The following is a 26,699-nucleotide window of genomic DNA, read 5'->3' on the forward strand; positions in this document are numbered from 1 at the left end:
TAAGGAAAGACATTTGCCATGAAAAACAACAAAAGGAAATGGCCCTATAAATCCAGGAGATATAGTTGCTTGGAAAGAACCAAACCCAAAGTCCTGTGATGAAAAGAAACAAAAAGCTGCTTAGGACTTGTGAATTACTTTAGTTTTATCTAAATAATACCTTAAATATCAGTGCAAATCCAAGGTGTGAAGAACCTTTTCACTGGTGGACTGCAGAGAAGGAAAAAAGGAAAGATGATGATTAGACTGATTATGGGACAACTTGTTGACTACCTTGGGCATAAAGGAAGGATTAGTACAAAGACACACCCTGTTTCTATAAAAAACTAAAAAGGAGGAATAGTATTAAGAGCCTGAAGCTCATACACTCTCTTGGCTGAAGTAAAAGCAAACAGAAAAGTCTTCCAAGGACAATGGAGCAAGGAAGCAGGCCCAAAAGACACCTGGATCAATTTTTCCAGCAATAAACTGTGGCCACAAGAAGGTGAAGTTGGCTTCCTAGGAAGCCTGATATGAAGGATGCCCTTAAGAATCTGCTTTACCTCAAACCAAGAGGCTAGAAGAAGACTCGAGGGCAGGCATGCAGAAATTGCCGATAGCGAGCTTGAACTGAAAATGCCAACCCATCATGGAGCAGATCACAATAATAGGAGGAACCTCCGCAGACAGGTGATACTGATGGGTAAGAGATACCAGATGGAAAATCTTTTCCATTTGGGCATAAATGATTTTCAGGTAGTGGGTTTCCTGACATCCTGCAGAACTCAGAGCAAGTGCTCAGAAAAGAGGTACCCAGAATGAATCAAAGCCCATCACTCACAGTATCAGCTGAAGAGTGGACAGGTGAGGAAAATAAGAGATCCCTTGACTTGTGTGAAAAGATCTACCCAGTAAGAAAACTTGTGTTGAATGCCCCTAGCCAAATGAGAAAGAAGGAGAAAGCAATGCTGTTTGGGCAAAAGGGGAGTCACCAGCAAGATTTTGTGAAGAGTCCAGCCTGATCTTGTGCAGAATTTGTGGCAACAAAGGAAGGGGGGAAAGTGTACAGAAACAGTCCCTTCCAAGGAAAAAGACACTCTCCAAGTCAAGAGAACTGGAGGCTTTGGAACAGAATAGTGGACGTGGTCTATTTAGAGGGGAGGTGAAAAGATCTACCTGAAGAACACCCCACTGATGAACAATGTTCAGAAACACATCTCCATTTGTGTAACTGTGTTCTGGACCTGCTCAGTCTGCCACAAGACTTTGCTCTGAGGAAATGTAAGCTACCTGAAGAGGCACCTGAAACTGGACAGCTCAATCCCAGACCTGAAGAAACAGTCTACAAACAGATAAGATCTTGTGCCCCCCCCCAACTTGTTGATGTACCACATCACAGTAATACTGTCTGTGAACAATTTGAGGGGCCTGTGACTTAAGAGGGAATTAAAAGCTTGCAAACCTCTCATCTCTTTTATGTTGATATGGTCTGACCTCTGATGAGGAAGCCAGAGACACTGGCCCTTTAAGGGGCCACAAAAAGCTTCCCACCCCACATCTGAGGCATCTGTGAACAGCTCCTGAGAGGGAATTGGAGCCTGAAAGGAAGTCTTGGTTTGAGACAGAGTTGATGAATCCACCACTGAAGCTCAAGCTTGAGACAAGGAAGAAAAGGAACAGGGACCTCCAGGGGGTGGCAATGTTGGAACCACACCGATTTGATGTACTTCTGAAACTTCCTCACGATTAACTTTTTCTGACATCGGTTAGCGCAAGAAAAAAGAATCCCTAACAGGGTACTTAGCTTTAGAAGACTTCAGGATTATAAACTCGAAAACGAAAATTTCAGGTAGCGGCTGACCAGCACTTGCGAACTGCTTCAGGCTTCTCTACGGCAAGAAAGAGACTGATGTAATGGCGTTGGCTGCCTGTTTTATACCCCTGATAACCTGATGTCATGGAAGAAGCGACAGCATCCAACGCAAAAATACCAAGACTCTGGTATTCGGGCCAACTGAGGGTTACCTGCAGGCAGATAACCCAAGTGTGATGACTGCAACAGTGAAACATGATCATCGGGGACCTTCAGGGGGTAGCAATGTTGGAACCACACCGATTTGATGTACCACTGAAACTTCCTCATCTGAAGTCTGGCCAGAGGAAGTGTGGGAATAGTGGAGACCATAAATCCTAAAAAACAGAGAAATTCCCAGGCCTGACAAGAGGACAGAGGAAGAAGTGAATGGAAAAAGGTGGTCTGACAAAAAATCCTCTGAAATAGGGGGAGATGCCAGAATGAGAACAGTCTGAAGCCTGCACACAAGGAAAACAGCCTGCACACAAGGAAAACATGATCCTAGGAAGGTGTCAGGACTGATTTTTGGAGATTTATGGTGAACTCCAGGCTGTGTAAAACACAAATGGTAAACTGGAGATCCTGCAACAGACTGCTTGGGAGAAGAAGCTTGGAGAAGAAGCTTGAATAAGCAGGTTGTCTAGACAGGGAAAAGCTGTATCCCCCCAAAACCTGCAAAAAAAAAAAACAATGACAGGAGTGAGGCATTTGGTAAAAACCCTTGGGGCACTAGAAAGGGCAAAAAGGAAAGCAAAGAACTCACAATGCAAAAAAGAGATGGGGATGTGAAGGTATGCAACCTTGAGGTCTAGAGAAATCATAAAAGGCTTGGGGAAGAAAAGGAAACAAGGTCCAAACAGATAACATTTAGAAAAGGAACCTTGAGAAAGGTGTTGAGCAGACAAAACAGAACTGGTCTCATGTACCCTGCTTCCAAAGACCAAACATATTCTGGACTAAAAACCCCTTCCCCACTTGGGCAGGTGGAATGAGCCGAATGGTGCTTTGATTCAAAAGGGATTGCACAACCTGTGGAAAGTGAGTATGTTGTTCTCGAGGAGATTGAAGAATACTTGAAAAGGGTGGATGAGATTTACAAATCATGAAATATCCCTGACAGATAGCACCCACAAGTTTGAGGTGATGTGATGCTAATTTGGAAGCCAGCACAGCAGAAGTACATATAGACCTATGTTTAATGAAGGCGTTCGGACTGGTGGCCCACCTTTATGCCCCTTGCCTTGTGAGGGAAGCCCAAGTTTAACATATGGCGTCTAAGACCTAAAGGCTTTGGTAAACTGGCCGGACATTGGGCTATCATTGGCAGGAGATCTCTTAGTAAAGAATATAGCAACAGTGATATGGAAGGATCTCTGCTTTTTGCTTAACAGCTGCAGCTGTTTTCTCTTCACCTTTTCAAGCTGATTTTCTTTCAGCCTACATTTCTTCTTTGCCAACATCCAGGCAGTGTACTTATTAGACCAACTGAATTTCACTAAATCTTGCAGAATTACTAGCTTCTGTTTCTCAGTTTTTTTTTTCACAATGTCAGAGATTAAATTCAGCTTTTGATTGCTGTGCAGGCATCTTGGAAGTCGCATATATATATATATGTGTGTGTTATTAACTACTGACAAACTGCATTTAGAAACAAATTACTGAAAACAGTACACATTTATTTTATGTAAAATACTACAAAACTACACTGCCACTTTTGCATGTGAACAAAATGTGCATTTATACAGTATGAAAAAGAATGCTTCTCTTCCCCTCAAAAGGAAAGTCACTTTTCAAAACAGTGGTCAAAAAAATAATTAAAATATTATATCACACTGTGACAAAAATATCTTGACATTCCAGTCAATATTATAAATTCCTTTTCTCTCGTAATACCCTATCCTGTACTCTGTGTTAATATTTGCAGACCTTAAACTTCAGAGAATAACAAGTGTGCCACAGATTTAATCCAGATGACTGCCATGTTCACCTGCAATATACAAATATTTTAAGTCTTAACAAATACTGTAGTCAATGACAGAAACTGAAGCACAAATAAAACTGAAGGAAATGGCATAACAACAATGAAAGGTGTGTGTATAACTTTCAAAGCTAAAGAAAATAAAATTGCTCAGTAAGGTTTACAGGTGATGCACAGACGTCAATTTCCTGGGGAGAGTATGAAGAGAAACTGTGGTATGAATAATCAGTTAATGAAATAATATGCTGCAAGTCATGACAGGTAGATGTACGTTGGGTATTCAATATGGTCTCATGCGTCCTGCCTGTGGAGGCATTGGTGCTCTGTTTGGAGGTGTTATCGCAATATCCAAATAGTCTCCTATCTGGAACCTTTGTGATTGTAATGTCATAGAATCATCTGCACCCTTTCTTCCAGATACAGTACTGCCTATTTCTTTCACTCTGAAAAAAAAAATCATTAAACAAATTACTAAACAATATAATCAAATTAAAACAGGTCAGAACAAACAAAAAATATTTGGAGGATTTTTTTGTTTGTTTACATGAAAGAGACAGTAATACACTAGAGAAAGTAAAGGGGTTAAGTTGGCAGATTTAATTAACTGCAACAGTAACACCAGGTTTTGAATGTTATGTCAAAAATAGAATATTAAAAACAAGACCATCGAATGGCTTCTTATAAATAAGGGTTATTTGCTGGCACTGTTAGATCTGATTAAATCTACTGTGATGAAAGTTTGACACGTTTTTCTGTTATTTTAAATACAGTACTTTGTTTAAACCAAAACAAATGTGTTTGCATACTGGAACTACTGGACCAGTCTTTGCAAGTAATTTTTTGGTCAAAACTTCAATCAAGTTAATTTCATTAACTGTAGGGATTACTTAACTGCCATTTCATATTCCCTTAAAATCATCACAAAAGTATAAATTCTTGTACTACTGGCAGCATTACAATCTTTCAACCCATAGCAGATTAACCTCTATCCTCCTAATAACAATCCATATGCACCATATTAAAAGAAAAACAATGGCACTCCATAAGTAACAAATTACATCATTAATTCTTTAGTATACTAGGAAACCACATGCAAGTACAAAATGTTTGAAATTCATATATTCTATATAAATACTCAAAATTTCATTTGTTTTGAAGAAATGATTAAACAATTTAAAGAGCCTCAACATTTTCTTTCACTAACTTAAATTCTGATACATTACAATTTTAATGCATTTAAACCACTTCCAAGATGGCTGCACACTGATCCAACAGCTTAATTTCAGCTCTGCTACTGTGAAAAAAAAAGAAACCAAGATAAAGGTTAGCAATTTTGTCAGTTTTAGTAAAATTCGGTTGGGTGCCGGGCTGGCAACTCGACACTGTAAAACTCTACTGCCAATCATGAGCAGACAGGTGATCCACTGTGGTGACCCCTAACCGGGAAAAGCCGAAAAAAGAAGAAGCAGCTAGTAAGTTCACTGCCCGGACGCCAGAAAAGAATAAAACTTTTAGAGCCTGAAAGAGAATCCACTATTAAACAGGGAGAAACCTAACTGGGAAGAATCTTGGAGTGCTTCAAGTTCCAGCTTTGGTACAAGAGACAGTTTCCAGTAATTTAGAGGAAAAAATAAATCAAATGTGCTCAGAGCTGACTAACATAAATGAAACATTAAAAGGGGTAAATTGACTCAAATAACAAAAGTAGAAGGGGAAATGGAAGAAGCTTTAAACAGTTGTACACAATCAACTGATAAAACTGCAAAAATCAGAAAGGAAATGAAAAGGCTGGCAGAGTACAAAACTGCTCAAGAAGAGGTGTTTCAAAACATGGTACAATTAAGAGGTCAGAGCACAAAGAGAAAAAAAAGAAGTTATGTCTTACCATAACATTTCATCTGTATTGTTGATCCTCGTTCAGTCATTACGCATGGGTATCTGTTACGAGCTCGGAACAGAGCCGGCCATTTTCCAAGCTCGCGTCAGCTTCAAACTCTCGAGCTAAACTCTTACCCACAATCCCCCTCTCCCTGTTACCTCAGATTGAGTTTGTAAGTTAAAAAAAGGTAGAGGCTACTTCTGGTCAAATAAACTGAGAACACCGGATGTTGAGATCCGCTAGAAACCACAGGAGCGGGAAGGGAGGGTTGTAATGACTGAACGAGGATCAACAATACAGATGGAACGTTACGGTAAGACATAACTTCTTTATCCGATATTGTTAATCCTCGTTCATTCCTTACTCATGGGACAGATTCCGCAGCTACCTCTATTCCTGGGAGGATCTCATGGAAGGACATTCCTGAGCACCATAGAACCGAAAGATGCTCTTCCCCTGGAGGCCAAATCCAATTTGTAATGATTGATGAAGGTATGAGGCGTAGCCCTAGTTGCAGCTGCACAGATGTCATGTAAAGAAGCTCTGGTATGGAAGGCAGCAGAAGTTGCCACTGACCTTGTTGAATGAGCTTTCATGGTAGTAGGCAACGAAATATTATGTTGTGTGTAAATACAGGTCACAGTCCTTCAACCATCTAGCTAATGTGACCTTAGCAACAGCAGATCCTAATCTAGGTCCAGAAAAGGCCAAAAATAACTGGTCAGATTTACGAAAGGGTTTAGTCTTGTTTAAGTAAAAACGGATTTGCCTGTGTATATCTAGGGTATGTAGGCAATACTGTCCTCTGTTTGAATGATTGGGAAAGAAAACTGGCAATTCAATGGCTTGATTAATGGACATTTCAGAGATCACGTTAGGCAGAAATGACAGATTAGTTCTCAGACACTATATCTCTATGAAAAATCAAGTATGGACTCTTGATACATAAAGCTTAAAGTTCAGAAATACGTCTGGCAAAAGTAATAGGGACCAAAAACAAGGTTTTCCATGACAAATACTTGAGGTCGCAAGAAGAGGCTGGTTCGAAAGGTGCCATTGTCAGAGCCTGTAGACTAACGATAAATCCCATGGTTGAATAGGTTCTCTAAAAGGTGGCTTCGGATGATTCACACCATTTATGAAGGTCTTGCACAATTTATGGGACATAAGAAAGGAATCTTGGACACCCTCATGAAAATTAGAAACTGCAGCCAAATGAACTCTAATGGTAGAGGCCGATAGACCCAGCTGAAACAGGTCGGCCAGATAGTCTAATATTAACGACACTGGTGCTGAAAAGGGGTCTACTTGTTTATCTTTCAGCCAACAGGTAAATCTTTTCCACTTGCTCAGATAAGTAATTCTAGTGGAAGACTTATGAGAAGCAATGAGAATATTACGTACTGGGTAAAGAAAGATCATTCTGCCTGGCAATCATGAGAATTGGAGTAGCCAAGCCGTTGGCTTCAGGCTGTTCAGGTTGGGATGAAATCAGGTTCTGTGGGTGTGAGACCAACTCCGGGGTTGGATGGAGAATCCATGGTCGATCTAGTAGGTGAACCAAATCTGTAGAGGCCAATATGGCACTATGAATATCACCTTGCTCTTTAACCGCCGAGCTTTCTTCAGAAACTCGGGAAAGGGTGGAAATGCGCAAAGACCACCAGAGGGCCAATCGTGGACTAGAGCGTCCCTGGGTGACTGTCCTGGAGGGGGAATACAGGTGAAGCGGTTGCTGCATTTGTAGTTGGTCGAGGAAGCAAAGACGGCCCCAGCAGTGGAAGATCTCCACCGCTATCAAGGGATTCATGGACCACTTGTGAGGTTGAAGAATGCACCTGCTGAGTCTGTCTGCTATCACGTTGGAACTCCCGGGAATGTGCGTTGCTAGAAGAAAACAGTTGGTAGCCATCGCCCACTGCCATATCCTCATGGCCTCTCGACAAAGGGGGTAAGATTTGGTTCCACCTTGCTTGTTGATGTACCAGACCACTGCCATGTTGTCGGATTGAATTGCAATTTTCCCAGACGGCAGCAGGAGATGGAATGCTTTCAATACCAGCAGGAGATGGAATGCTTTCAATACCAGAAGCACTGCCCTCAGCTCTAGAACATTTATATGCAGATGGTCCTCCAGCTGGGACCAAGTGCCTTGGACTGTCTGTCCCTGACATAGTCCCCCCCCCACCCCATCAGGGAGGCGTCCGTGGTCACTGTGGCCTTGGGTTGCTGGGGGGAGAAGGGGCGAGACCATTAGATTGTGTGTCATCCACCAATTTAAATCCTGTTTGCACCTGTGGGTTACTCTAATCATGGCTGAAAGAGGATGCTTAGAAGGATACCATTGGGTGAGCAGTAGCCATTGTAGAAGCCTCATGTGAAACCTGGCCAGGGGAACAATGGTGATGGAAACTGCCATGGAACCCAACAGCTGTAGAACAGAGTGAGCCGTGAATTTTTCCTTTGAAAGGACTGGAATTAGTTGTTGCTTTATCCTTAGTATTCTGTGCTCTGGAATAGCAGCTCTGCAGTTTTGTGCGTCCAAGATGGCCTCTATGAATTCTGTCGATGGAGATGGGAGGAGATAGGATTTCTGCCAGTTTATGGTTATGCCTAGCCTTTGAGCAGCAAGGAGAGAGTATGCCAGGGCTTTTTCCAGTAGATGACTGGTGGGGGTGGAAATGAGCCAGTCGTCTAGGTATTGAAACACCTAGAATCCTTGAAGTCGCAAGTGAGCTGTGACAACTTTCATGCACTTTGTGAACACTCTGGGGGCTGCAGAGTGTCTGAAGGGCAGTACTCTGAACTGGTAGTGACTGGCTCCCGCACGGAAGCGCAGAAATCTTCTTGATGGCCTGTCCACCACCTTTATGTGGTAGTACACATCTTGAAGATCTATAGAGCACATCCAATCGTCTTTTTCCAAAAGCGGGAGGATAGACTGTATTGTGACCATCTGGAATTTTTGTACTCTCACAAACTTGTTCAATGCACTGTGATCCAAAATTGGTCTCCAGTCCCCAGTTTTCTTTGGCACCAAAAATAGTCTTGAGTAGAATCTGGATCCTATCTGGTCTGGGGGGACTATCTGGATGACTCTTTCTTAGCAGCTTTTCTATCTCTAGTGCTGCTTCTTCCCTTTGACTGGGTGGAACGTCAGGAAGATTTTTTGAAGGGACGGGACAAAGATCAAAGGGGATAGGATAAACCTCTGGTTATTATCCTTTGTACCCAAGAATCGGTGGTGATGGTTAGCCGGGTACAAGGAGAAACGTCCCCCAACCACCTCCAGAGGAAAGGAGTTGGGCCGCTCTTCAGGAGCGCTGGTAGATTTGACTGGGGAAAGAATCCCTGGTTACGCGGTCCCCCTCTGCCCCGAAAGGAGCATCTACCCTGTGAGTTTCCCCCACTGCCTCTGGGGGAGAACTCAACCTGTGTGTCACGGAAAGGACCCCGAGATTTCTTGAACCATATCTTCCCACTGTTTTGGGAGAAAGCACGCTGAGGGGAAGAATAACAGACACCCACAGCAGAAAGGGTCTTCCTGTCCTGTTCACATCTGGCCAGTGTGCTTTTAACTTTGGGCCCAAACAACGAGGAGAGCTCAATGGGGGCATTAAGAAAAGAAGGCGTAAAGGGTTCCGCGAAGTTGCAGAAGCGCATCCAGGCGTGTCGTCTCAAGACCGCAGCTGAACCCGCTGCTCTAGCTGCTCCTTCTGATGCGTGAGATATCAGTCACATAGAGGAGATGGATATAGATTCAATGGTGGCCAGCTGAGGGGCCACTTTATCACGGACCTCAGACACGGCACCAGCCAAGGTTTCAGAGAGCTCAGAAACCAGATCCCTTTGAAGCCTGGTGAAATGTGCCATATAATTCAGGGACCTGATATCTAAGGTCACTGAAGCAAAGGTGCGCTTCCCTATCCTGGCCAGGGCCCGGGACTCTTAGGTGGATGGACAGTCTGGCTTTCTTCTTCTGCCAGATCCTTTTTTGTTGCGGCCGCCACCACCAAAGCATCCATAGGAAGACCTTTGGACCAATGGGGATCCGAAGCAGGAGGGGACAAGATCTTATCTGGCCTCCGGGGAATAGCTTTGACGGTATCAGGAGCCTTCCAAGCACGCTGCACGATGAGCCGGAAAAGTTCATTGGCAGGTGGAGTAACCCAGGAGGTAGGGGGCCGGGCGGGAAAGGCCTGCAGGAACACAGATTCCTCAGAGGTCAGATTAGAGGACTGCACCTGTTTCAGGATTTCGAGGATATTGCCAAAGGATACCTCAAGAGGGTGACTGAGGGATCCTTCCCCCTCATCGAAATCTGTGTCTTTGGTGAGGGACTCCTCTGTGGAGTCCATGTGCTTCCTCTTACACAAACTTTTCCGGTGGACCTCCTCAGCGGGAGGAGCTGGAGAAGACAGCAGAAAAGAGGATTCCTGAGGGAATATGTCCTGCGGCCCTTGCACCCAGAGTCTACTAGATACGACTTGTGGAACCAGTGTACCAGAGGAGGGCGGAGGTATAGACAGTCCAGTATCGCCAGCAGCAGCGAAAGTCTTCTTCAGCCGAAGAGTATATGTCTAGGGTAGGGGTCACCCCTCCCCTAAGTGGCTCAGCCTGCCGACCCGGAGTCCCTGAATGGCTGTGGAGCAGCAAGCTATGCGTGTCACAGCTGACATCCTGGGTTGTAGCAAAACTTTTCTGCCACGAAGGCAACTGCGGTTCCTTAGTGAGATCCATAAAGAGAACCGCAGAAGGGGAAGACTGTGTTATATCCACGGACTTCAAAGGCAATGAAGGAGAATAACAAGAGGTCTTTGGAGATGGGTGATCACCTCCCAAGGAAGGATAGTTCCTGAGGGCTGGGATACCTCTGGCTGGGATACCTCTGGCCAAGAGTACCTGGTCCACAAGACGCAACACATGTTCGAAAAGGCTTCTAGTGGACCTCACGGAGACTGAGGAAGAAACAGGCCTGTCCACAGAAGAGGCAGACTCGGTGCCCATCTCATCTGACTGCACAGAGGACAACGGTGCCGAGAAAGACTGGACTACGGCTGTCTACACCGAAGAAGTAATCGGTGCAGAGGTCATCGTCTGCGCCGACACAGGGATCAGTGCCGAAGTAGTTGTCAGTGCCGAAGCTGGAACCCGACAAAACTGGAGTCAACAATAAAGGCCTCGGTTCCGAGGAAGATCTCGGAGCCGACGCGGTCAAGGTCTGCGCCGACTGAACGGTCAGTGCTGATACAGTGGTAATGGTCTGAACCAAGGAGCCCCTCGGTGCCGATATATAAAAGGCTGCAGGAGAGGATGGAGCCAAAATCACTAATGAAGCCGAAGGCCTCGGTGCAGAAGGTCTAGGCACCGAAAGCACTGGGGCTGACAGAGAGCTCCGGAGCCGAAAATTTAGCCTTTTTAGGTTTTGGTTGGTGAAGCCAAGGATTTAACCTTCGTAGAAACATCCATTTTCTTATGGGCTTTAGGAGGGGTTGAGACCTCCGACCCAGAAATAGCCTCTGAAAAGGGAGACTTTAAAAGTCCCTTCAGTATCAGCTTGTTTTTTTAGAAAAGTTGTCAGAAATAGTACAGGGTGGTTCAACAGATAAATGTGACGCTCCCAAACAAACACACAGAGTGTGCATCAGAAGTAGGCAGTTTGTGTCCACAATCAGAACACCGCTTAAACCCTGGACTACCTTTTTTATCTGCCATATTAATACAAAAGTGCCAACAATGGTACAAGAGTACCCAAAGGTATGAGAGAGAAAAGGGAAAAGGATTACCAACGATGGTAAAGAGAAAATACCTCGCAGCAAAAGTAGTAAGTAAAAAACAGAAAAAAAACCCTGAGGAAATTATTAATGCTAGATGCGATAGGGTAAGACAATAAGATATCAATTTTTCTGACGGAAAAGTAATTTGTAAAGCAATTAAACAACAATTGATTGTACTTAGTTCAAGAGAAGTAGCTTGACACGACTAGATGGCAACGCAGCAAACGAAATCTGAGGTAACAGGGAGAGGGGATTGTGGTTAAGAGTTTAGCTCGAGAGTTTGAAGCTGACTACTGCTTGGAAAATGGCCGGCTCAGTTCCGAGCTCGGAACCGATACTCATGTGTAAGGAATGAATGAGGATTAACAATATCAGATCAGATTTTCTGCTTTACCAGAGAAACTGGAAGGAACAGACTATTAATCTTAAGAATGCAGAAGTAAGCAACTGGGCTGGTGTGCCATGGGCATACTGTGTGTATGCTCCAAACCTGGCCATGAGAAAGCAGCCAAGACCTGTACTGGTAAAGATGCAATCATACCATCACAAAGAGTTGATCTTGGCAAAATTATGGCAGAAGGGTAAAGTATTAAGACTGGAGACTGAGTAATCATTTTCCACAAATGCTCTATGTACAACAGACAAAATAGGAGCAAATTTATCTCAGCAATCAGGGAATGCCGAGTCAGGACAGAGATTAAAGCTTCTGTATCCAGCTGTTTTCAGAATATTTTTTCCTGAATGATCAAAGTCATTTTTAATGCAGAACAGGCTAATGAGGGAATAGAAACATTTGTCCAAAAAGTGAGCCATCAAAATAAAGGGGCTCCATTTCTTACTCTTCTGATAACAATGATCATAAAGACTTTGCCAGTGAAACCCTTTCCAATGAAAAATACTTGAGACACAGAAAAAAGCAGAGGCGTTAATAAATCAGGAGTACCTTGGACTTGAACAGGAGTCTGAGGTTAGCAGATGGAGATAAAGAGGAATACCACCACCAACACTGAATTTATTGAATAAATGTGAGATTAAAAAGTATCCATCATATTTGTGAAATACAGCTTTACCAGAAAAAAAGTGTCCGAGAAAGACTGGACTTCTGTTAACTTTATTACACTTGTGGAGGGACTAAAAGGTTTACCCCACATCATGTCAAGGTTAGGAAGGATACTAAAAGGAAAAAAGTAGCCAAGTAAAACAATTTTGTTCTTAATATCTGTAGAAAGTTAAAAACATTTGTATAAAACATTTACTATCAAAGTAATTTCAGTGACTGTAGGATGTGATAAAGATAAACACTTTAGTTTTATGAAATGTAGGCATTTCATTACAATGTATGAAGAGAAGACTGACAAAAGCATGTTCAAGTTAATATGCTATAATCTCATGCTGTTGGATGGGGTCTAAAAGTGCACCAATTATAATGTATGTAGAGTTGAGATGATTTCTTACTTTTGCATAGGCAAATGTTTGAATTAATGCCCTTGGCCTGATCTAATAAGTTTTACTGCATAACCATGTGAAGTTTAAAAATAAGAACACACTGTGAATGTAATGAAATGTCTTCCTTTAGCAAATATTCAGTGAGAGTTGAGAAGTGTGCAGCTGTAGAGTCTGTTCTTATGTTTCCAAGGACCAAACCGAATAGAGGTGCAGGCAGTACAGTTTTGTACCTACCATAAATGTAGATGTTAGAGTGCTAATACAACTGCAGTCATAACAGATGGGTTCTCCTGCCGTCAGGCGGGTCCTCGGTCGGCCAAATTCCAAAGTCTAGGTCCGGCGTCGGTTGTCGTCGCTTCTTCCCTGACATCAGTGCGACAGGGGTATAAAAGAACCAGCCAACACCATTTTCTTCAGTTTTTCTTGCCCCAGATGTCAGGTGCCCCCAGAAGGAAGGCAATACATAAATTTATGTAATAAAGCAATTCAATATAATCAAAATACAGTAGTTGCAAGCAAATACACCATAAATGAATACCCCAATCAGGTTGTATGAGGAGGTGTTAGCAAATAGGCCTGTCCCAAGAGGGGAAGGAGGGAGAGAAACCTGGACTGCAGCTGTATTAGCACTCTAACATCTACATTTACGGTAGGTACAAAACTGTACTATGTTCATCGTGCATACAGCTGCAGTCATAACAGATGGGTAGAATCCCAAAGCTAAGAAAGGGGTGGTAGGCACTAGGTGGAACTAGGAGGAGCCAGGATACCCTGCAAGACTGCAGTGGCAAAGCCTGCTCTAGTTTTGGAGTATAATGGTAGGTGGTAGTGCTTGGAGAAGGTATGCACAGAACTCCAAGTGGCTGCTTCCAAAATATCTTTGGTAGGAACTCCTCTGAGGAAAGCTGCAGAGGTAGCTGTGGCCCTTGTGGAGTGAGATCTGATGCCTGCAGGTACAGTTTTACCATGAAGAGAGTAACAAAAGCGTATGCAGTGGGCTATCCATTTTGAGATTGTCTGTTTGGAAATTGGCTTCCCTTGAGCTCCTATAGCATAGGACACAAAGAGCTGTTCTGTTTTTCTGAAAGGCTTTGTTCTGTCCAAATAATAACGCAGCTGTCTGTGGATGTCCAAGGAAAGTAGTAGTCTCTCCCCTTTGTTTTGAGGATTAGGGTAAAAGGTAGGTAAGTGGATAGCCTGATTCAAAGTTACCCTGGATACCACCTTTGGCATAAAGGACGGGTTGGTTCGTAAGGAAACTCTGTCCTGATGGAAGATGATAAAAGGCTGCACAGCCATGAGGGCTTGTAGTTCCGATACCCTGCGAGCTGAGGTGATAGCCAGAAGGAAAGCTGTTTTCCAGGACAAATATTGCAAATCTGTTGAGGCAGCTGGCTCAAAAGAAGGCAAGGTCAGCTTTTCTAGAATGAAATTGAGGTCCCAAGCAGGTATTGGTTGTTTCCTTGGGGGTTTTATATTCTTAGCCCCTCTGAGGAACTGTCTTAAGAGGGGGTGAGAGAATAAAGGTGGATCAGTGTTGTATTCTGCAGAAATGGCTGAGGCATGGATTTTGATGGAGGAAAATGAAAGTCCACTGCTTAGCAGCTCAGCTAGATACTGTAATATTTGAGGTAAATTCAGTTTTCCAGGATTCTGGCCCTTTTTCTCATTCCAGGCACAAAACCATTTCCATTTTGCGGAGTAAGCTTTTCTAGTAGACGGCCTTCTGGCCTCCAAAATGACATCCTGCACCTCTCCTTGGAGAGTAGGGTCTGTTGTGATGTTATGGAATCTTCCATGCGGCCAGATTGAGTGTTTTCAGCTGACTGTGAAGAGTTTTGAAGCTGTGCTGAGTCAGAAGAGGCATTAGAGGTAGGATCCATGGTGGGGAATGCGTCAGGCTCCTCAGGAGTGGGTACCAGTGCTGTCTTGGCCAGTCTGGAGCAATGAGAATCATCTTTGGTCTGTCTGCTCTGGTTTTTAATAGAACTTTGGGCAGCAGAGGAAGAGGTGGAAAGGCATAAACTGTCATTGTTGTCCAACTGAGAGAGCGTCCACTCTCCAGGTCTGTAGATGAAAAGTCTTTGAACAGAATTTTGTCAATTGGTGATTTTTGTGAGAGGCAAAGAGGTCTAGGTCTGGCCTTCCCCATGCTTGTATTATCTCTGTAAAAACTTGAGGATGCAACTTCCATTTGTGTGGATCTGTCATATTTCTACTTAGGTTGTCTGCCATCGTGTTTTCCTTGCCTGGCAAGTACTGTGCTTGAAGTTCGATTTGTAATTCCAGAGCCATGTTCCAAAGTGACATGGCCAGCCTGCATAGGGGGTATGAATGGGTTCCTTCCCATGTACCACATTACTGTGGTGTTGTCTGTCCTTATCAATAGTTGACCTGGATGCAGAAGGTCTTTGAAAGCTATAATAGCATTTATTACTGCTAGCATTTCCTTTTGATTGATGTGAAGGTGCTTTTCTTTTTGGGACCATTTGCCCTGGATGCACCGATATGTCAGGTGCGCCCCCCAGGCATAGTCCGAGGCGTCTGTTGTGATGACTTGATTTGCTTGAGGATTGCAGAATGTGAGACCTGTGTTTGTTTGGCATGCTTGAGCCCACCACAGAAATTCCTTTTGAAGACATGGAATTAGTGGTATTATTGCTTCCAAACTGTGGCTGTGTTGAGACCATAGGTTTTTCAGGTACCATTGAAGTTTCCTCATATGCAGCTTTGCACATGGGATTAGTAGGATGCAAGATGCCATGAATCCCAGAGTCTGCAGGATTTTCCTTGCAGTCAGCCTGGTGAAATTTGCTAGTTTTCTGAAGTACTGAGTTAGTTGCCCCGGTTTCTCTGGCGTGAGGTAGGCCATCTGGGTGTTTGTGTCCAAGTTGGCACCCAGGAAAATTATTTTCTGAGAGGGTATTAGCCTTGATTTATTTTTGTTGACTGTGTATCCCAGAGAATTCAAGAACATTATTACAAAAGCCAGATGTTTCAGAAGTATGTGCTTGCTGTCGTCCAACTATGGGTATATTTGTATCCCTTGAAGTCTGCAGTAGGCAATTACTGATGCCAGGCATTTCATGAATACTCTGGGCGCAGTAGATAAGCCAAAGGGCAATGCAGAGAATTAATAATGGGTTGAACCTGCAAGAAATCTGAGGTATCTTCTGCAATTTTGTCTGATTGGGACATGCAAGTATGCCTCCTTGAGGTCCAATGTTACCAGCCAAGACTCCTTGCCCAGCATGGGAAGAAGCTGATGCAATGTGAGCATCTTGAATTTTGGTACGAGTAAAAATGTGTTTAGGATGGATAGGTCCAAAATAGATCTCCAATCTTTTCCCTTCCTTGGTACCAGGAATAGTCTGGAATAAAAACCTTGACCTTCTTGAATAGCTTTCATGTCCATGAGATCTGAAATTTGTCTTTGTGCCTCTGCCCTTTGATTGTGTGGCAGGTTTGGCATGCCTCTCATTTTTGGAAGGGTGTGAAAATGGAATCTGTAGCCTCTGTTTATAATGCCGAGGATCCATTTGTCTTTTGTGACAATATGCCAATTTTTCGAAAATAATGCCAGTTTTCCGCCTAAGGGTGCTGCCATTTGAACCTTGCTTGGCATGCAAAGTGGAAAGTCATTGGGCTTGCTTTCTGAATGGCTGCGAACTATCCTCACCACCTCTGTGTAGGAGCTTGCCATTGTCTGCCTCTAAACGATCCTTGAGATTGCCCTCTGCCCCTCGGGCGCCTGTATCTACCTCTTTGGGGTCTGTCCGTGGCTGGAAAGGACCAATTTTTGGAAGGCCAATTTCTACTGAAACGTGGAGGTTGTACCTGTAGAAAATCTTTCACTGTTTGCATTGATTTAGCCTTTTCCCCCATTTTCTTTAATACCTCCTCAGCTTCAACACCAAATAATACATCCTTTTGTAGAGGGGCATCTAGCAATTTAGCTTTGACATGATCTGGTAAGGTTTGCTCCTTGAGCCAGGCATGTCTACGTATGACTGATCCTGTAACAGCAGCTCTACATGAGGCCTCTAGAGCATCAAAACCACATTGCAAGGTATGTTTACCCACTTGTTCTGCACTATGCATCAAATCCTGCAACTCCTTCAAGTCTGGTTGTTCAGGTTGTGACATTTTTCTTCTCAAGTGTGATAACAGAAACTGTTGGTACTTTTGGAACTGGCAGTTTAATACCCTCATGGTTAAGGTGGCCGAGGTGTATACCTTTTCCCCCCACCTTTCTAAAGATCTGAAATCTCTCACGGAAGGTAATGGATTTTTAGCAGTGGAGGCCTTAATTCCCTTGGGGCTCCATGAGATAGTTTCTGGGTCAGCCGCATGGCTTTTGTATAGAAATTGGTGTGAGTCAGGAACCTGGTAGTACCTGTCAGGCTTGCCTGGGGCTGGAGGTAAAGAATCCGGGTTAAGGCAGGCCTCCGAATACACATCATCTAGTAGGTCTAAGACAGGAGGTATAGCCAGAGGCCTGTGCTGAGGTAGCAAGAGAAAATCCCTAAGCCTTTTCTTGGAATCTGAATACTCTTGGCCTTCCCAGTGGAAGTGTTCCCTTAAGGTATGCAAGGTTTCCCCAAATGAGTAATCCTCTGGGGGGGGGGGGGGAGACAGAGGGAATGGACTCCTCTGCATCAGAATCTTCAAAAGGGGAGTAAGAATGTTAATGTTCATCCGAGTGCTCTGAAATAATGGGGGCCTGGTCAGAGGAGGGGGATTCTTCCTCCACTCTGGGCCTTTTCTCCAGGGGGGGGGGGTTGAGAACCCCTGATAAGAGTAATTAAATCCTCAGCCATTTTAAGCATCCGTTTTTTAGGCATGGGGCCTGGAGAAGGGCCCTGTGTAGCTGGTCTCTTTGAATGCATGGCTGCTTTAGACTTAGTGAAAGCCTTGATGGAAAAAGAAGAGGAAGGTCTGAAGACACCTTGAGAGGAGGCAGACCTGTCTACATTTTGAGTTTCACCACCAAGAGTGGCTTTGGTATCTGTAATCGGGGTGTGGGCAGAGGAGCCTGCGACCTCAGGCACAGAAGACACCGCCAATGAAGTGTCGTCGGTAGGCAGGGGCTGCGTAGGCGCCTCGCTGAGAACCGGACCACCTGTAGTCGACTTTGGCGTGGTGTCGGTAGAGGCCGCAGACCTCGTGTGTCGGTCCTTATCTTTGCGTTTTTTAGACAAAACTGGAGTCTGAGTATCCGACATAATATAGCTAAACTTTTTGCCAAAATAGTGCTGGGCGAACTCCGCCCGACGCTTCATGGTGCGTTTGTTGAATGTAGCACAAAAACGACAGGCCAAAACGTCGTGGTCTGGGCCCAAGCAAGGAATGCAGAGGGAATGAAAATCCTTATGCGGTATTTGCTTCCCACATGAAATACAATTATTAACTTTGTCTGACATCGGTCTGAGGCAAGAAAAGTTTCCCCAACGGGGTACTTAGCTTTCAGGACTACTTCAGTTGCAAAATTTTCGTAATTTCAGGAGCTGGCCAACCGGCACTTGCAAACTGCTTCTGCTTCGGGCACCGCGCGGCAAGAAAGACTGAAGAAAATGGCGTCGGCTGGTTCTTTTATACCCCTGTCGCACTGACGTCAAGGAAGAAGCGACGACAACCGACACCGTACCTAGATCTGGAATTCGGCCGACCGAGGACCCGCCTGACAGCAGGAGAACCCATCTGTTATGACTGCAGCTGTATGCACGATGAACACCTCCAAAGCTCTGGGCATTGTTTGCTAAGGGAACTGTAAAATTAAAAAGATTAGAAAGCAAACAGCTTAGTAAAAAATGAAGTTTGAAATTACTGGAAATGAGCGAGAGATAGCTTTCGTAGGATCTAAAAGATGGCAGCTTTCATGGCACCTACCATTTCAATGCATTTACTGGAACAGTGTACAGTTTAGTTTTATTTAAAGATGGCCAGTGCACTTTTTCTTGAGCCTAAAAGCTAAATGTTTTCTGAAAGCATACAAGCTGATTTTCAAATCTGGGAACAAAATAAAGATTAGACAAGAACAGACAGCAACAAGTTTAAGTAGAAGCACATGCTATACCATGGTTATCATTTTATGTTAAATAATGCCTGTGGGTGCAGCTGACAATTTGGGACAATTGTTACTATCAGGAGGGTTAAGGCTAAACTTCATTATTTGAACAAAGTACACCAGGTAAGGATAGGAGCCACTGAGTAGCCAAACTACAAAATAAGTTCACAAAGCAGTTTAATGCAATCCATACAGAACATTAAAGCATAAAATAAAATGTACACAGCTTTTCATCCAAACACCAAAGTAGGACTTCATCAGAACAAGTGGTGTTGAAAACTTGAACCTTATAAAACCTATCACCCTCACAAGTGACAATTTCAATAAAACAAGTTCAAAGCAGATTTCTAAAGGTACATTTACAATTTTAAGCCACACAGTACCTTAAAACTCATTAAGAACTTGTAAGACGTTACAAGAACGTTATAAACAAATATGTACAATATATATTAAACAATAAATATATATAAAATAAGTATGCATGTGATAATGTTTATAAAAATTCACAACAATTAGGGACTAGTGAATTTAAAAATAAGTTGATAAAAACCAAGTGTAGCAGGATATGTCAAAGTTGAGCTGCCCTTTGTTTGAGAACTGGTAATAGCGACATATGTTCATTTAGACTAGGTAAATGCATGCCATCCAGTTTCAAACTGCCATAAACAATTCCTTACAATCTATCTTGTCCTCCCAAGAACCCCCTCTAGAGTTAAGTTGATTTTTTTTCCCTAAAATACAGTAGAACTCTCTACATTTTACAGAATGCTTAAATAGACTATTGTTGGAGTTGCCCTTAATATCATAATTATGCTCATAAATACACTTCAACACCCTTTTGGTTTTGCCAAATAAAATGCCCGACATACTAAGCAGATAATCAAATAAACAATGCCCTTCATATTATAATTCCCTTTTGATGGAAATGCAGTACTATTTCATGTATTTTTACGGGTGAGGCAATCAGCCTCACAGATTTATGCTAATTACAGACACCATATTTTCTAGTACCCCTACCAACAACTCTAGAGTTAGAAACTTTTGCAGCTCCTTCAACAATATTTTTCATGTTCTTCATCCTTTTATATATAAATGCTAGTTCTTTCCCTACAATTGGTCTTAACCTTTCACAACTCTTTATAAAGTCCTTAGTCATACAAGAATCAAAATTGATCTCCAACACCAGGGCCCTATTAAAAGATGATGCATTATGAGACTTACTGTATTCCACCACAGTAGAACATTTATCTCCATTCACCTCTCCAAGAGATCTATATACTAAATACAAATGGCTGGTTTTGTCAATCAAACCTAAACCTAGAAGAGGAATATATCTGGTACCTAAAGCCTACCATGGTCTCATCACTAATATCCTTTACAAGGTTAACAAGGTGTTCCCTTTCAAAGAACATGAGCTCAAGCACTTTCCTTTCCTGCAGTCTCTCTCACTTCATTACGGAACTGGCTGGCCTGGAACTCCTGTTTCTCAAGCAAGACCATTATCCTCAACAGTACTAGAACGACGACACAGGTCTTCAACAGACAGATAAAACACTGTAAAGAGAGATTTGTAACCTAGTGGCTCCAAAACCTCTGGAATAAACCCTCCCTTGCACGGTAGGCAGTGTGACTCACTACTTTCCTTTAAACAAACTAGATGACTGAATGGATATCCACACATTTACTACAGGACTGACTGATAAGGTCCTCCTGGAGAAAGATGGACCGAGGGAGTTGACTGGCAAGGAGTAAATGGTCATAGGGTTCAGTGGCCTTGGAATATCTATTAATTTAAGAATCTATAAATGTAAGCATTAACAAGGGGGAAATGTATCATGACACTTAACTCGTATGCATTCATGCATACGCAAACATCAAGAAATCACTTCAGTGTGACAAAACTCAATATAACTAGACAGCCACCTGTAAAAAGCTGGCTTAGAAAGGCTCTTATCCAATTTGGTCTTTGCACAGGTGATAAAACAGTTGGTCATCTTTGATTTAAAAAAATGGTCCTGGTCTCTCAGAATTTAAACTGCCTTTCGACATCTACACAGTACAGAAAAGTTTCCTTTCTTTTAGTAGACTGATGAAAGAAAACAGGCAGGCTTGATGTACTGGGTCAATATTAAAATCTGTAGCCATTTTTAGCAGAACCAAAGGGTGATGCTTTGAATAAACACTGCTTTCTTGGGGTCTTAAATATGAAGGCTTAGCAGAAAAGGCTAGCAATTCAAAAATCTTTTTGAGCAGATGCAATGGCCACTAACCCCACTAGACGTACTTTAACCCTGCAGAGGCAGCTGGAACTAAATGAAGAAGACAGTGCAGTCATGCAAGTAAACTTACCATAACAGTAGATGTCACAATGATCACTGCAGTAGTAGCTTTGGCTATATGGGTTACATTCTGCCAACATAACAGCCAACCAGCTTCAACATTGGTCACCTTAAGCTGACCTGAGTAATAAGGCAGGTTTGGGTGCCAAGCAGTCAGAGCTTTCATACCAACAGACACAGAGAAGCTGAGCCCTGAAAAACAATGCTAAGAACAATAAAATAAATAAATGTCCACAACCTGGCATAAACAGCACACCAAAAAAGGGGGAATGGAGGGAGATAGTGGCCTACTGCAGCAGTAATCATTTGAAATATCTACCATTATGATAAGTTTATCTATACAAAACTGTGCTATGTTCATAATACTGTTCACTGCTACAGTAGCCCAAACTACACGGGTAAATTACTCTAGCTGGCTATACTTGGGAGGTAGAAGGTGAAGGGTCCAAGAGTCCCTGGAGAATGGTCCTAGCAAAGCATGATTTAGACCTAGAGAATGAATCAGGTTTGTAACTTACATATAGAGGACCAGGCTCCAGAAACATTTGGAAATAGTCTGTATTGACACAGGTTGTCCCTTCCTCTTACATTCACAAGAAATGAACAAATTACCCAAATATTTAGTTTTGTAAAGATAGTATCAGAGTTGTCTGTGGATATAAAAAGGTATGGAGCATCTTTTCTCTCATTTTTCTCTCATTTTTAAGTTCAGGAAAAAAACAGAGATGGATAGTTTGTCTTAAAGCAAATGTGGATACCGCTTCAGACAAAAAAAGAATAAATTTGTTACTGAAACCCCATCTCTGTGGAAAATGAAATAAGACCGACTTACCATAAGAGCTTACAACTCCGATAATCTTCTTGCAAAGATCAGAGCAATTAATCAAATAAACAGTTTTCCATGCCAAGAATTTCAAGTGAGCCACATTAACTGGTTCAAATAGAGTAGGTGCTAGTTTCTTCAACATAAAATTAAGATCCCAAGGAGGGGCTACCAAGATTCTTGGGGGCCTCTTATGCAAAACCACTTTCCAAAAATTTATGAGATCAGTCTACATTGAAAGAAAAGGACCCATGGGCAGACATGCTGACATGGAAGATAAAAATTAACCTTGATGGGGATTAAAAAAGGCCACAGGACAGTAAATCACACAAATATTGTAAAACCAGAAAAACTAGGTCTGAATGGGTACTGGTTATGATGTTGACACCAACTAGAAAAATTCTTATATTTGCTAACATAAGATTTTCTTGTGGCAGGCTTTCTTGTATCCATTAGTACCTGCTACACGTCCTCAGTAAATGGTGCCTAAAGGGAATTAATACCCCCATCTTCCAGGTAGTCAGTTGAAGTTAATGGAGGTTGGGGTACATCAAACACCCTTGACCTTGTGTGAATAGATCCACTCAGTGAGGAAGCTTGTGGAAATTGCCCCTTGGAATTTCCAAAAGAAGGGGGAAATCACCCTTGTCTGGGCCAAAAGGAAGTCACCACAATGGATCTCAGTAGTACGGATACAAAAGCATACAGAAAAGGAAAAGGCATGAAGACCTGGAGCAGAATCTTGCCACCAGATTGTTCTCAGAGGCAGCAAATATGGTTCAAATCCTGGAAGACCTAGTTTCCATTTGTGAGGGTTTGCCCTTGTCCTACTCAACTTGTGTGCCACACATTTTTGCTCTGACAATGTAGGATGCTTGCAGAGTGAGACTGTGCAGTGAAGCTATAACGTAAGCTAATATAGCTAGTCTGCAAAACCTGGTTCTCCCTTGCTCATTGATGTACCACATGACTGTGGTACTGTCTTCAAGTTGAAGAGGTCTCAGGGACCAAAGATGATTTTCACAGTGTTGATTAGGGCTGTGATGCCAGTGCCTTGGCCCAGCAATCAAGGAGCCTAAATCCTCACCACTAACACCAGTGAGGGGTGTCTCGCATAGGAGGAAAGGATAACAAATACCACAGTAAAGTGCAATTTCCCTTAAAAGCACACAGAGATCACAGTCAGTCCCAGGCTGGTCGCTCACTTGCTCTCCGGGTCCCCAATAAGACTCCCCACTGGCACAGCTAGAGGGTCCAGATCTCTGCCTAGTGGGCAAGCTAAGACCTCCAGCATCCTCTCTGTCCAACCAGTGCTTCGTGCCCCTGTTCAAGTAGCTGACACACACACACTTTGAGAAGAGTTTATACAACCACACAGACACGCCTGGGAAAGGCTGGCACAGGACCTCTAGCTGTGCCTCTTTTCCCCAGACTATACGGTAGTACCAGCTGCCACCACCCACTAATATTTATCAGCTACTCAAAGGCCCTTAAAAGGGTGTCCAATTATTACTGTGCAATATTATTTTACAATTGGTAGTATAGCCCAGAGCTAAAGCTATTAGAGTGGCTTTGTACAATTTTACCAAAGGCATGCAAGTACTCTAAAGAGCTTAAATTATCTCTACAAAAACACCCACAGTTGAAAGGGTTTAAAAATATTTAACACATAATCAAAACACAAGACCATACTTTTTACTACACAGTGCTCGTCAAGAGTCTGGAGATCACAGAGAAATAATTAAAATAATTCAGTAGTACAGTTCTGACATCACAGAAAAACAGTCTAATTGTTCTAGTTTCTAGCTATTTCTAAGAAAAACACAAGTCTAAAATAACTTACATATAGAGCAAGAGATAGTGCTGCTGAGTTGGATAGTCAAAACAAAAATACTTAGTGCTCTCTGATTCTCTCCGTTTTTAAAATCACATTCCTGGTTCACATTACATCATTCGTCACACTTCCCTGGGTTCCCAGGCTAGCAGAAACTAGATTTACATTCTTCACCAATGGGCAGAAACCAGAGCAATAAAGGACATTTATGCATGCAAATTCTGGCCATTAACTCTGGCCTTAAATAATAGGCAGGATGCCTCACTTACTGGCTCTGGGTTTTTAACATCAAAAGGTCACAATATGATTTACTTGGTCAGTAGAGTGCACTGTTACATTTTTTTCCAGTTCCACATGTAACACTATTTTTACCATTTAAAACAACAAGCTTGTGGTTTACATTAATATTTACAGATGATAGGCTGGTAGCCTTTACCTATCTTCACATACACCCCCCCCCCCCCAGAGAACTCAAGCTAATTTTTCAAGTGACCCTTGAGAAACGCTGCTCGAGGAAGTTACATCTGAGTATACCTTACCCAGTTACCTGTCTTGAGAGCCCATCTGTACTGGCATTGCTAATCCCACTGCGGTGCTGCATGGACATATCATATGCTTGCAACCCCAGGCTCCATCGTAGCCACTTGGCATTTTGCTGGCTGGTTCTGTTTAACCATGTTAGGGGGTTGTGATCTGTCATAACAGTGAATTTCCTTCCATAAAGATAAGACTGAAGTTTCTGCAGTGCCCACACTATGGCTAGACATTCCCTTTCTACAGCTGCATAGCATGCTTCCCTGGGTTGAAGCCTATGACTGAGATAAACCACTGGGTGCTCTTTTCCCTCTGAAGAAATCTGGCCAAGTACAGCCCCCACCCCATGTTTTTTTCTTAAAATTGCATTTTACCTGCCTCTGGCCTAGCACACACGTGCTGGGGTCATTTATTGCACTGTTCTGACTAGTTTGCTACTTGTGTGTGTCTGCTATCCTTAAACAAAAACAAAAAAAAAATCTTGCTATTTTCCCACTTTCTATAATTTAAAAAAAGTTCAGTTACAGAGTTGCTGTTCTGAACCGTTTGTAAGTTTCTTGGAGGCCAGTGCTTACTTGGGCTAAACGGAAATCTCTGTGTTCACCAGTGGCAGTGGTTAACACTGAGCAGCCTGCCTGTCCCTGTAAGAGTGGTTACTGCCTAGAAACTGTAGTTGTATTGGCCATTTTGGGTCAATTCCAAACTCCTTGATCTCTCTCTTAAAACTCTGCAACTCTCTTTTTGCGCGGTCTTGCGCACAGAGCAGCGTTGGGCAGCGCCAGTTAGCTGGGTTATACTATTCCTGGCTCCACAAAGTCTGCACTGCAAATTTTCCCTTAGAACTAGGCAAGCCACAACTCAAGTGCTTCAGATCAACTGCTCTTATTGCAGAACTTGCATAACCCAAATCAGCACTTGTCCAAATCTCCTAAACAGCACTATTCTAATACAGCATAAGACCCTTGATTGTCCGCAAGACAGGTGAAATTTAATTTTCCAAACATGTCCAGAGGTCAGCTTCAGGTGTACTCTCCAGTTCAGCTGGTGGAATTGGGCATCCTGAGGCAATGGCACAACTGCCTCATGTATACAGACAACCCTCTCCTCCCTCTAGACACAAACACTTGAGAGATGCAAATACACAGCCAGACTGGAGGCTAAGCGCTCACAACCCATGACTGTAACAGACAGTCAAGAGGAGAAGAGAGACACTAGCATCACACCACCAGTCACACATGGATCTACAAAACAAGCACCGGCAAAACATGCACATAAATACATAAAAACATATTCGGAGGCACTAGGTGCAAATCTGAAAAAAGAAATCGTGCCCTCCAAAGCAGACAAGTAAGCAACCTGCACCTCCAAACACAAGCCAAAAAACACATAATTCACCTCAGCAGTGTGCCTCACGACAGCCCCTAAGGCAAAACACCATACCCAACACGCTAGTTCTAGGAGACTCTATAGTAAGGCACACAGATGTTCCACTCACCAGGTTGAACAAAAAGGTTACTGTCAGCTGCATGTCGGGTGCTAGGATCTGCCACATAGCACAGGCACTTAGGTCACTCCAGAACAAGTACAAGTATGACGCTGTCATTGTACATGTTGGTGTGAATGATCTAAGACGTACCTCCCTGGACTACATGAAAAGAGACATTGAGGAGCTCTCTGATCATATAGCCCAAGCTGGTATGACCCTGACCTTGAGTAGCATACTACCTTCACCTAGAATGATACCATAATACAAAGACAAAAATGATCAATTTCAACAATTGGCTAAGCTTCTGGTGTCATTCTAAGGGTATCCAGTGTCTGCCTGGGACGACATGATAGACCAGCCTCGCTGTTTCGCCAGAGATGGTTTGCACCTGTCACCCCTAGGCTTTCGAATACTGGCCAAGGCTCTTGCCGTCCCCATAGTGCCTTTTTTAGGCAAGGCTCAAAGGACAAACCAACCACTGTAACCAGCACAGGTAACCAAAAACTAAGGGTAATGCTACTCAACGCCATAAGTCTCAACCTCAAAATGCACACACTCGAGGCACTCCTCAGTATGGAGAAAATCGATGTTTGTGCAGTGACGGAAACCTGGTTCAAGGCTCCAGAGAGCACTCCAGCACTACTAGGTTACAATTCATATCATACCTTCCGGCCTCAGCTACCGGATCACAGTACAAAGGGC

The 26,699-nt window shown here is 43.1% G+C and overlaps 1 protein-coding gene across 3 annotated transcripts in view; it reads right to left on the minus strand.

Moving 5' to 3' along the window:
* Window positions 1–3,489: 3,489 nt before the first annotated feature.
* SAP18 (Sin3A associated protein 18) overlaps window positions 3,490–26,699 on the minus strand; it is a 235,448-nt gene continuing 212,238 nt past the window's right edge. For all 3 annotated transcript variants that reach the window (XM_044073182.1, XM_044073184.1, XM_044073183.1), the window contains exon 4: window positions 3,490–4,255. In XM_044073182.1, coding sequence (XP_043929117.1) covers window positions 4,093–4,255 — 163 coding nt within the window. In that variant the 3' untranslated portion in view covers window positions 3,490–4,092. The remainder of the gene's footprint in view (window positions 4,256–26,699) is intronic.

Source organism: Protopterus annectens, chromosome 5.part1, assembly GCF_019279795.1.
Source record: "Protopterus annectens isolate FY-2018-M chromosome 5.part1, PAN1.0, whole genome shotgun sequence".
NCBI classification, from domain to species: domain Eukaryota; kingdom Metazoa; phylum Chordata; order Ceratodontiformes; family Protopteridae; genus Protopterus; species Protopterus annectens.